Source organism: Hypomesus nipponensis, chromosome 21 (genome assembly GCF_054491055.1).
Source record: "Hypomesus nipponensis isolate SF chromosome 21, ASM5449105v1, whole genome shotgun sequence".
In the NCBI taxonomy this organism is placed as follows: domain Eukaryota; kingdom Metazoa; phylum Chordata; class Actinopteri; order Osmeriformes; family Osmeridae; genus Hypomesus; species Hypomesus nipponensis.
In genome coordinates, this window is record NC_140381.1 from 735,001 (window position 1) to 747,397 (window position 12,397).

General features: G+C 48.9%; 1 protein-coding gene across 2 annotated transcripts; it reads left to right on the top strand.

Annotated features, from left to right (window-relative positions):
- Nucleotides 1-6,718: 6,718 nt before the first annotated feature.
- LOC146237227 (ubinuclein-1-like) lies at nt 6,719-12,002 on the top strand. Of its 2 annotated transcripts, none has more exons than XM_084685387.1 (14): nt 6,719-7,234; nt 7,352-7,456; nt 7,553-7,648; nt 7,855-7,992; nt 8,152-8,249; nt 8,368-9,118; nt 9,473-9,543; nt 9,896-10,022; nt 10,187-10,293; nt 10,385-10,510; nt 10,625-10,771; nt 10,886-10,933; nt 11,121-11,617; nt 11,691-12,002. In XM_084685387.1, the coding sequence occupies exons 1-13, from the start codon at nt 6,992-6,994 to the stop codon at nt 11,614-11,616; spliced, it is 2,553 nt and encodes an 850-aa protein (XP_084541513.1). In that variant the 5' UTR covers nt 6,719-6,991; the 3' UTR covers nt 11,617; nt 11,691-12,002. The 2 variants fall into 2 exon arrangements, with proteins under 2 accessions (XP_084541513.1, XP_084541514.1); XM_084685388.1 differs by having other exon boundaries at nt 8,155-8,249.
- The last annotated feature ends 395 nt before the right edge of the window (nt 12,003-12,397 follow it).

A 12,397-nucleotide genomic window follows, 5' to 3' on the forward strand; every position in this document is an offset into this window, starting at 1 on the left:
GAGAGAGAGAGGAGATGAGGGGGGGGGGGGGAGAGAGAGAGAGAGAGAGGGGGGGAGAGAGAGAGAGGAGAAGAGGGGGGGAGAGAGGAGAAGAGGAGGGTATGGGTGTGGGGGGTTAGCAGTTTGACTTATTCCTCATAATACATCTTCATTTTACCTATCTGGAGAAAAGGCAACAAGAGGAAATAGCGACAAATCCCCGGTTAACCTACTTTCTCCCGCATACAGGAGGCTAGCGCGTGGAGAGTCACTTACGGTAAGCTACAGTAGAACCTCGCAAGGCCGACATCCTACCTCCAAAACAAACGTGCCAACTTCCGATGACTTCACGTTGGTCCTTGGTTGCCCCTTTGTGCACGCATTGCTTGTCAGTTCGTGCGCTCTGTTGACGCCAAAAGTTTCCAACCGGAGACGTTTGAACCTGTTCCGTTAGTCTTATATGGACCACGGTTCCATTCCCGAAGTTGAAAGATCTTGTTGAGTCGTAGAACATCACTTTTTTTTTTATGGTAAAAGTTAAGGTAGCCTATTTGTACGGCCTAGTCTATAACTCATAGTGAACGTATTTAACTGGAAGACTTGACACAAGAAGAAATACACTGTGAAAATAAGCCTAAATTAACTTACTCAAAGTTCCTTTATTACTGTTTTGGCCAAATTATGTGGAATGATACAGCATTTAAAAATGTCATTATTTATTGAGACGAAATATAATGGAGCTATTTATATATATTTCTGTATGCTTTAGGCTTCGACTTCAGAGAGCGTAATTTTAACCGGAATTACTTTCTCCCAAAAGTGTGGGAATATTTTCATACATTTTTAACTGCCCTTTCCGTACAGTGAGCGTTCATATTTATGAACAGAGTTTTTATTTTATGCATGGATTACTCTCCTATTGTTTTTATAATGAGCTATTTTGTATTATGAATAGCACAGCATAAGTTACACTCGTGTTAGCTCGATGAAAAGTTCAAAAGAACATTGCCTCGAGGATTATACTACCCAATGCCCCCTCTTATTTGTTTTTCTTGACGTTCATAGGTATAATAATATATTTATCTCCTTCAGGCTAATCACATTGTTTTGTCAACAGTCACGCTTCCACGTTCTAAAGGATATTGATGGACTTTACTGCCATTCAGAAACAAGGGAGCAGGCGTCTGCTGCTAAACAAGCCTAACGCTGTTCAGCTCGCCTACTCTGCTCGGACGTTCTCCGGCCCAGAAGCACCCCAGAAGCAAGCGCTGCTAACCCGGTATGTTATAGCTTAAAGTCTAGCCTCTGCCTCCTAAATCGAAAATTCATAATTTTTTCAAAATCCTAATTTGTTAACATCCACTGACTGTTGACCGTCTGTCAGTGTGTGTGTGTTGCACAGAGGAGTGGGAATTGTTGAGTGGTTAACGTGTCCTTTGTTATCGCGCGCACTAATCCTTTCCCGGGTCGGCGGCGCACGTTGTTCGGATCTGATGTGCGCGAGGCAGAATGAAAGGCCCTTCCGTCAAACTATTATCAGACTGAGCCCGACCGGCCGGTGGGCTCGAGCCTGGCGATCGACCATCTGCCGGTGGAACGGTGGAGGCAAGGAAGCGCAATGCCCTCGAGGCCTACTTATATCCACATCGTAAACGAGGAAAGATGTTTTAATTATGGAGGGGGACGCTAACGTGCCTCTCAATTTACACCCTCTCGCACTAAGAATCAGGAAGAGACAGAACAAGACAGAGGGACAGACTGAGGGAGGGAGGGAGGGAGGGAGGGAGGGAGGGAGGGAGGGAGGGAGGGAGGGAGGGAGGGAGGGAGGGAGGGAGGGAGGGAGGGAGGGAGGGAGGGAGGGAGGGAGGGAGGGAGGGAGGGAGGGAGGGAGGGAGGGAGGGAGGGAGGGAGGGAGGGAGGGTCTGGTTTGGTCCAAATAGGGCCTTCAAAACATCGTCATGATGGCCTCTTAAGTGAAGTTAATCTAACCTCACTATAACCTCCCATCCATTCAATCCATACGTTTCAGTTGTCCAATGGGCATTCGGTTTCAGATAAAGTAGTAAGCCTACAACTAATATCAACATGTAAACGATATTTACAGGTATATTATATAATTAAGGGCAAATATGAAATATAGGCCTATGTTTGTGTCCGGGTAAAGACCGGAGAATGTAGTTTTCGACCCGGTGTGGGTGTGGCGGCTTTGGTGCTTGTGGAGTTGACACTTCACACTCTTGTCGTCAATACGCGAGCCCTAATTGTTTTTCTTCTCTTGTTTACACAACAACCAATAGTTGTAAATATTTCAAGGGGTGGTGGGGGGTGAACGGATGAGATGACAACTATGCGACGTGCTGAGCCGGGAAAATAAAAACGTGTCATACGCAAGATAATTAGGCCTACTTATCAATTATAGCCGTTATCAAGGCTAATTAACGTTCATTAACTTGAACTGGTTTAAACGTTAATTAAACTGAGGCGGGCCTGACAGGGACACCGAGGGTAGTGCGCCTCCTGGCGGATTGGGACTCGTGATGTTGCACGCGCACTCAGTTGGCGGTTATGAAACTTAAATATTTTTGGTTGGGGCATATGTCTGGATCGTCCTTAGCAATCAAACTTATGAATGTGCTGTGTGTGTGTGTGTGTGTGTGTTTGTGTGTGTGTGTGTGGAGAGAGAAAGACAGGAAGAGGGGTGTGCTTTCATCCACGCGTTCCGTTAAGTGCACAGTCATAGGTGTCGCTAAGTCTTCATCTACTTATTTTCTTTGTCTTAAAACCGAAATCAAATTTTACTTGTTCGCTCTAAACGTGCACACGGTAACGAGCGCGCGCAGCCTTTTTTATGTAAAAAAGCCTGCATTTCAAACTGTGCTGTTGTGTTGTTTAATTTTCTCCAAATTAGTTAATTAATATTGTCTCTTGTTCGGTCGACTTAATCAACGAGTCAATTATTCAGCTTGGGGACCTGCCTTCTCATACTGTTTAAATCATTCCCCCTAATATTGTCCTCCGATTTCCCTGCTCTGATCTTAGGGTCTCTGTCACGATCCAGACCCCCTCACACACACACACACACACACACACTCCACCCTCTCCATCTGTCCGCCTTTGTCCTGCTCGCGGCCCGTATGTGTTTTAGCTCATTGTCTCGCACACATTTATTGACACCTTTTTAATTCGTCGCTTCTGTGGGCCTCGTGTCGGCCGCGCGGGGTGCCAATATCTTCCGTCCCATTAACTCGTTTGAGAGGAGAGACTGGTTAAACAAAGACGGCCCGCAATCTGATCCCCTCTTCACTTTATTGAATCTCTCTCTCTCTTTCTCTTCTCTGCCCGCCCTCTCTCTCTCTCTCTCTCACTCTCTCTCCAAACACATCCCCTCCCTGGCTGTCACGCGCGTCCCGTGGGCCAGAAAAGATCCATATTAGCATTAAAAGCCCACACCGTGAAATTCAGTTCTAATTGCAAAGTGGGGTGCGTATGTAAAACCGGAGCATATGCAGGGTGAACGGCGGCGGGGTGAGTTTGTGATATGTTAACACAGGATGTACGGAGACAGATTGCAATTATCCTGCCATTGTAATTGTCAAAGTCAATTCAGTGGAAGCGGGGAAATCCAATCCAAACGTGGCAGGGCGTGCGGCACACGCGAGCCAGATAGCTCTGAGTCAGACACTAGGACTGCGGACAATTCGACGGTACACTCCACGCGATTAAAGCTGACAACAGTCACAGTGATGACTGAATATACTGTATAGGAAGGGGAGGGTTATGGCGAGGGTAGGGGACAAATATGAATACAAACGAGTATAAATTTGATGCCTATTTATGTTTTTACATTGTTTAAATCTGGGTTTAGTCACAGAGCCAAATATATTTGATTACACATTGATAAGAATATTGGCCTATTGGGGTCAATAAACTATATTGTTCATTACAATGGAAGGGAGACCTCGAGCGCTGACAGGCCACGTGGGGTTCCAAACAGAAAGGTTGTAACCGTTAACGTTCATTTAGGACGGTAAATGTTATAAAAGTGAAAAGTTAGATAATTCTCTCTTACACACACAAACAAACAAACCTTTTATAAGTGATTTTTGTAAAAAAAAAAAAAAAGGCCCAGATTGCAGATTACATTGTAAAATGTAAAAAGCACTTAAAAGCCATGTCAAGCCGTTAGAGAGTGAGGGGGAGAGAAGGATGGAGAGGAAGGAGGGAGAGAGAAACAGCGATAAAAATGTATGTGAGAGAGAAAGAGTGAGAGAGTGTGTGAGAGGGAGAGAGGTGGTGGTGGGGGTGGGGTGGTCGTTGGGCACCAGTCTGAGTAGGCTACTAATGCACTTCGGGAACCATTTAAAAGTAGTGTTTGTTGTGGAGAAGTGGCACTGTTACATTATCGACTGAGATTTATGGAAATAATTTGGCTCATATTAAAATTAAGTGTTAAAAGGTATGTGTGCATGGGTGTGTGTACTCTCCCTGTCTAGAGCCTGGTAAAGGACGGGAGGTCTTCATGGATCATAGGCGCCCCCCTTTGTTGAGACGATGCCACTGCAGGCAGCCCTTCACCTCATTCCTGCGACCTCGCATGCCAAACAGACAAACAACAGAGTTTTAGTAACCTATGGACCTTCAGTTATTTCAGATACTATTCGATTTATTATTTCTTTAGTTTTTAGACCAACGACCAATTGTGACATACACTGATGTTATCAACCATTGCCGTTGTTTTCAATACATGCATTGCCACAGTTTAGGCGTAACCGTTCGTAACCGAGGATGTGGATGAAAGGAGTTTTTCGATCACGGAAGTGTATTATGCAAATCCACGCACAGCTCGTGCAGCATCTCTGCTGGATGATCCGGAAGTTTGATTGATTTATTTTAATCACGAGGGAGAGGAGTCTGGTCTAACTGAGAGACCCGAAGACTGCAAACATCCCGAGGTCTGATTCAGAACATTGTGTGTGTGTGTGTGTGTGTGTGTAGGCCACAATTCCATCATAATGTCTAATATGCTTCATGTGAACTATTTGCTTCTTCAACTTCTTTACTTCTCATTCTTTAGCTAATGCCAAGAAAGACTTCAAAGGCAATTAATCCTTCACTTTAAAAGTCTCTCTCTCTCTCTCTCTCTCTCTCTCTCTCTCTCTCTCTCTCTCTCTCTCTCTCTCTCTCTCTCTCTCTCTCTCTCTCTCTCTCTCTCTCTCTCTCTCTCTCTCTCTCTCTCTCTCTCTCTCTCTCTCTCTCTCTCTCTCTCTCTCTCTCTCTCTCTCTCTCTCTCTCTCTCTCTCTCTCTCTCTCTCTCTCTCTCTCTCTCTCTCTCTCTCTCACACGAGACATGTCGTATGCCGTCCAATTACACACGGGTGTCAGGATGCAGGGTTGAAAATTGGTTTGGCAAATACTCCCGTTTAAAACCTGGAGTCGTGTTAATCATGGATGTCGCGGGTGTGATTCGCCGTCGTATCCAGGCTTTGAACACTGATTCCCGGCTAAGTGATGGGCGGTGTACCGGGGATAACCTGCCGCTGCGGGTCTCAAGTCTTACCGAGCCATAGCCGCTTATTGCTGCTCTGGTGGATAGAAACTGATGACAGTCAAAACGGCTTACCTTGGCTCGTGTGCGTGCGTTCAATTAGAAGAACCACATATCAAACAAACACAAACTACGCAAAAATAAAGAGACTGGGCTTGTAAAGACAAAGGGTCGTTTTGTTCAACATGGTTTTTAAGTTACCAATGTGTTTAAATCACAGACACATTTTTCAAACGTGTGTGTCAAACGTTTTTTAATCTGTCATTGATTCGCATCACTCTCTCTTTCACCTTGTTTGTACGTGAGAAAGTGTGTGTGTGTGTCTGTGTGTTTGTGTGAGTGAGTGAAAGAGAGTGAGTGAGAGTGTGTGATGGTCCTGGAGGGTATAGCCTATAGACTCGTTCATTTACAGTCACACAACAGCATCTCCCCTCCCCCTCCCCTCCCCTCCCCTCTCCCCTCCCCTCCCCTCCCCTCCCCTCCCCTCCCCTCCCCTCCCCTCCCCTCCCCTCCCCTCCCCTCCCCTCCCCTCCCCTCCCCTCCCCTCCCCTCCCCTCCCCTCCCCTCCCCTCCCCTCCCCTCCCTACTCTCATGAGTCTATGGATATAGCCTTTACGGTGTTTAACGGAGCAACTAGACTTGGAAAACCGTCTAATTAACTGAAAGAACGGTTTGAATTAATGAGCGTGCGGGCACTCCAAGTTCGTTTAATTAAGAACGGCGGGTAATTAATTATAAACGTTTAAATAGTGTCTTCTCGAGGCTTGTCCCCATTAGATCTTTTGGGGAGCTCGCGGGAAGACGCTAAACTGCCGCTCCGACGGTGAACAACTGAGAGATTAACCCCCCTGCCTGCACTTTAAAAACACGATTCTATATAGAAAAATGTTGTATAATAACTGAACCTTTGGGTTCCAACACCGTGAGAACCCTAATATGGTTCTGTCTGTCCGGAACCTTTTTCCCCTCGGAGGTTCTAAAACGATTCTGTTTTCAAGGGGAAGGCTTTCGGCCTACGTTTGATCGGTAGATAAGATATCATCTTCATCTTAAAGCAGCCTTATATTTTAAATACGAGAGAGAGAGTGTGTGTGAGAGAGAGAAAGTGTGTTAGAAAGAGGGAGAGAGAGAAAGTGTGTGAGAGAGAAAGTGTGTGAGAGAGAGAGAGAGAGAGAGAGAGAGAGAGAGAGAGAGAGAGAGAGAGAAACTACAATCAGCGTTATTTGTAGGAGGATTGGAGAGACTCGTTAAGGAGTGCGCAATACCGGAAAAGCACGCGTGCTCCCACTTAAAGAATTAAAGCACACTGGTGATAGCGCACCTGTACGAAATCAACTTGTTAGGATGTCTGACACCAAGAACAACCAGCCATTCTAGCTAGTCACAGGCATTGCGGCAAGCGTTAGGGTTAGCGTTAGGGTTAGCGTTAGGGTTAGCGTTAGCGTTAGGCCTAATGTGCACGTTCCCATGGCCGAACCACGTAGAATCCAGTTAACTACCTTATCGGGCAATGTCCCTCTCCCTTCACCTGCCTCTAAACCGACTTTGACCAAACCGGTGGCATTAACCGCTGCGGCAGCCGCATGCTGTGAGGTTAGAGCTACCGACAGTAAGCCACCCAAACCGACCGTCCGCTACGTCCTCGCGCTGTTTGAATCAGACGAACGGAGGTGCCCCGAGTTCTGGTATTCTGAACTCTCCAATCAACAGGTCGGATTGAAAATAAACTCATTTAAATTTCAGAGAGCCTCGAACTGCGCGTGGACAGCGAATGTCCTGTGGCTTCTTAAACGAGAAAATAACCGGGCAGCGCATGTTGTGTTCCAGTGTGTTCCAGAGAAGGAGTCTGCTTTAACGGGGTCCTTACCAGAGGACGACAACCGGGAAAAACAGGAACTGGAAGCCATCGCGAAGAGGTTTGAGGAGAAATACGTGAGTAGATGGAACTTTGGGAATTCTCCCAAGAAGAATGAATTCAGACTGCTTGAGCGCCTGTTTGATCTCTCTACCCTCCCTTCCCCTGCGAAGGGAGGAGGAGAACAGAGGAAAGACAGGATTCAGGATCTGGTTGATATTGGTTACGGCTACGACGACGACGACTCTTTCATAGACAACTCTGAGCCGGTGAGTGTCACCCCGACGACCTGTCACCCTTTCTAGGTTTACTCACAACTGCCCCCCATCCGAATCACAGCTGATGAAAGGGATAATAACAAGAGAAGCATGGATAGACCTCAGTAACACTGTAGAAGTGTCCACATGCTCTGCCTGCACTTGTGCTGCTGCTGGCTGACTGAAGGCTCTGTCTCCCCCTGGTGGGGTGTCTGCAGTATGACGAGTTTGTGCCCTGCTCCCTCACCACCAAGCTGGGAGGGTTCTATGTCAACTCTGGAACGCTGCAGTTCCGCCAGGCGTCCGACACCGAGACACAAGCCAGCGGCCAGAGGAGTGGCACCACATCCCCCAGGGTGAGCCACACCCTCTGGGGGGGGGGGGGGGGGGGGGGGGGGGGTGGAGGGGGAGGGGGAGGGGGGGGGGGGGTGGAGGGGGAGGGGGAGGGGGGGGGGGGGTGGAGGGGGGGGGGGTGGAGGGGGAAGGGGAGTCTCATCCTTATGCTGCTCTGTCAGAAGAGGAAGCTGCAGCAGAGAGAGGGGAAACCACAGAAGAAGAAGAAGAGGAGGGAGGAGAACTCTCAGATGAATTCTCGAGCGGAGGACAACACTGGGTGAGCACACACACACACACACACACACACAAACACTGGGTGAGCAGGGACTCACTCCCCCCCCTCCCCTCTCTTTCCCTCCCCCTCTCTCTCTCGCTCTCTCCCTCTCGCTCTACAGTGTTCCTCCAGTTGAAGGGGAGGAGAAAGGGAAGAGGAGGAGGAAGCCAACCGGCCCTCTGTGCGTCACCGACATGCTCCGAAAGTTCCAGAGGGAGAGGCTGAAGAGAGAGGAGGAGGAGGAGGAGAGGAAGGAGAGATCAGGGTCTTCGCTGGGGGAGGGGTCATCTGTTGGACACTTACCCACAATGCACCTGGGCCGTGCAGACGCTGCTGGTGGCGGAGGGCTTGGATTGGCTGATCCTCTACTCAACCTGATTGGCTCAACCAATGACAACACTCTGATGCAGGCGGCCAATACAGTGGACTTCCTGGTGGATCTGGACAGCTTATTGGATGCCACGGCAGAGAACACACCAGAACAGGAAATGAGCCCTGAGCTCTGTGTGGATCTGACCTGGGGCGTCCAGAACCACAACCAGGTTATGTCTGCTCTGCCCCAGACCCTGCCCCAGACCCTGCCCCAGACCCTGCCCCAGACCCTGCCCCAGACCCTGCCCCAGACCCTGCCCCAGACCCTGCCCCAGACCCTGCCCCAGACCAAAGTGTATGATCTCACTGGCTTTGATCCCGAGTTCGATTCTTCTCCTCCTCATGCTACTGCTTTTAAAACAATCCCAAACAAGAACCAACCTCTACCCCATGCCTCAAACCAGCCACAGCCCCAGCCTCATCCCCAGCCTCAGGCCCTACCCCCCCTACCTGAGGGCCTCCCTCCAACTCTGGAAAGAAGAATTACTGACCTCACCCTGGTAAGACTGGATAACCCAGCAGGATAACCCTGGTCATCCTAGGTCACTCTAGGTCACACTAGACTGCATGGGTTGTCTGTTTCCCACAGAAATTACAAGCAGTGATTCTAATGAAGGTTTATTTAAACTGATACATTATCCCCTAACATCTGGTGGACGGAGTGATTGATGTATTGGTTGGTTGATTGACAGATGTTTTGATTGGTTGATTGACGGATGTATCGATGTTTTGATTGGTTAATTGACAGATGTTTTGATTGGTTGATTGACGGATGTATTGATGTTTTGATTGGTTAATTGACAGATGTTTTAATTGGTTGATTGACGGATGTTTTGATGTTTGGTTGTTCTCAGGTAGCCAGGGTGTTAGCAGGAGAGTCCAAACTGAAGTTTTTCACTCCGGAAGTCAACGCCCTCCTCTTAGAGTAAGCTGCACTGTGACACTACACACACCCTCTTAGAGTTAGCTGCACTGTGACACTACACACACCCTCTTAGAGTTAGCTGCACTGTGACACTACACACACCCTCTTAGAGTTAGCTGCACTGTGACACTACACACACCCTCTTAGAGTTAGCTGCACTGTGACACTACACACACCCTGCTGACATTGTATTGCTTATATTGTATTATCATTTCAATGTATTACTTTCATAGTTCTGTATGATAACAGCATTGTAGTACGTTGTTCTATTATTGTATTGACTGTTTTGTGATTGTGTATGGAAGTAATACTGTCCTGTTTCTCTTGCATTTCCTAACCTGTGTGTGAGCAGCGTGGAGCTGCAGGTCAGGGAGCTGGGTGTACAGGTACGCTCCAGGGTGTACACACACCTGGCCTCGCTCCTGCCCTGCAGCAGAGACACTCTGCTCAAACGAGCCAACAAGCTGCTCAAGGCCCAGGTACGTACCTCTGGGAGGAAGAGGGGGGCAGGTACGTACCTCTGGGAGGAAGAGGGGGCAGGTACGTACCTCTGGGAGGAAGAGGGGCCAGGTACGTACCTCTGGGAGGAAGGGGGGGGGGTGTCCACAAGATGTTGGACCTGTGTGTGTGTGTGTGTGTCCAGGCGGAACCCATCCAGCGTCTGAGCGAAGCCATTGGAAGAGCCATGCCAGAACAGATCTCTCGTTACCACGACGACTGCCTGGCCCAGGCCCACGCCAGGGTCCTCAAGTATGTCACCTTGGAAACCGCATACCAGATCCCATGAAGGTGGTCCTATTCATCATTTCTCACCCTCTCTCTCTCTCCCCCTCTCTCACAGGATGGTAGAGGGGGAGGTGGGAGGATATGGGGAAGGAGAAAAAGGAGAGGGAGAAGGTGAGGGGGAGAGGAACAGTAAACAAGTGGCAGGTCCTCGGAAGACTTTCATGTGGAATGAAGAGATCAGGTCAGACACGTGTATGTATGTGTATATACATATGCTAATGATCTGACAAGTATTAGGAGCCATGCTGGCCAAGCTGAAGCAGTTGCATGCCTTTTGAATGACCGTGTGTGTCAGGGAGTGTCTGTGCAGCGTGGTGAGGGTGGAGATGGACAGGTATGAGAGGGAGAGAGGGAGAGCCCATGAGGAGCAGGAGGAGCACCTGAGGACCTTCCTGCAGGAGAAGGTCAAACCTCTCTGGCCCCGAGGGTGGATGCAGCCCAGGTAAACGCTCTCTCTCTCTCACACACACACACACACACCCCATGCTGTACTTTCTGAATGCACTATTTGTACATGGAGTTTGACTGAGATGTGATGTACTGCTGCTGTTTTCAGAGTTCTGATGAAGGAGAGCAGGAGAGTCCTCCGTGAGAGAACCTCAACGTGGGTAACTGTGTGTGTGTGTGTGTGTGTGTGGTGTGTAACAACACTGTACCTCCTCTGTTCACTGAGTTAAAGGTGTGTGTGTGTGTGGTGTGTAACAACACTGTACCTCCTCTGTTCACTGAGTTAAAGGTGTGTGTGTGTGTGTGCTGTACGAAACACTAGTTGTGTTGGCTCCCTCCCCCAGTGTGAAGAGGAAGATGAAGACTGAGAAAAGACAGTCATCCATCCTGGGACCCCAGCCTCCTGGATCCCTCCCCACAAACGGAGCACCTCCCCTGGGCACGGCCTCCGCCCCGGGCCCCCTGACCCCCCACCGCCCCGAAAGCTTCCGCCCCTGCCAGCCCTGTCTGGGCGGGGCTGTGGTCGTCGTGGGGGATGAGAAGGGGGGAGGCGTGGGAGGGTGCTCCTCCAGTGTGGGTGTGTCTCCCAACCCCTCCCCCCTCAGGCTGGGGGGGCAGCAAGGCCCCTCCCCCCTCAAGCTGGGGGGGCAGCAGGCCCTGGCCAGGGACAGGATCTTCAACAGCTGTGTTTCCCAGGCACTCCTAGCTGCCTGCGCGACCTCTGACCTCTCACCGCAGCAGTGGGGGTGTGGCCTGCTGAGCCCCCCACCCCCTCCCCCCCCACCACATTCCAGCCCCGCCCTCCCCTTCTTCCTCCACAGCCTCACACACAGTGAGTGAGGTGAGTGTATTTTTAATTCACAACAATGTTTCAGTCTTTAACCCCTTGACACACAATTTTGTGTGTGTGTCAGATGCAGGGCAGCTGATGGGGGAAGGTGTTGACTCCCAGAGGAAGCTCCACTGATCCAGACAGAACCTACTGGAACACTCCTGAATGCTCTGGAACACTGACACCACTAGATGAGATGCTGTTAGTTTTACACGTGGTGTTTTCATGGCATGATCCTTTTGATGGGTGGAGAAGGTTGGTGTAATATGACGTATTAGTGGATGTAGACCGATGATTTCTACCAACCCTGGGATGGTTATGGTGTTTTGAGAAGGGACCCATTTGTTGTCATTAAATTAATTTGAATAAAGTAACTCATTTATTTTAATTGCAATGCAGGCCACAGACTCTTTTTAATACTTGATATTGAAACGACTATCTAGTTGTATCAACCTGCAGAGTTAGGGTGTCAGAAAACCAGAAGAAAGCAGGGCTCTCGTTAGCTCACTGGGTTAGTGTGCGTGCTCTTTCAGACATGCTGGGGCAGTACCACAACAGACTTTGTAACTCAAGTTAATTGTGGTCATGTGAGATGTGGGACTTCACCTTAATAGTTTCATAAATATCATCTCTCTCCTGCGCCAAATGCTTGTTAATCTCAGGAAGATTCTCTTTCATTAAGTTTGGTTAAAAACAGAGTGCAAATTATAAAATGATGACCGAGGGGGTCAGCTTCTTCTCCAGGGCGTACAGTAATATTTACGTTTACAGGTAAGAACAATGTGTAAA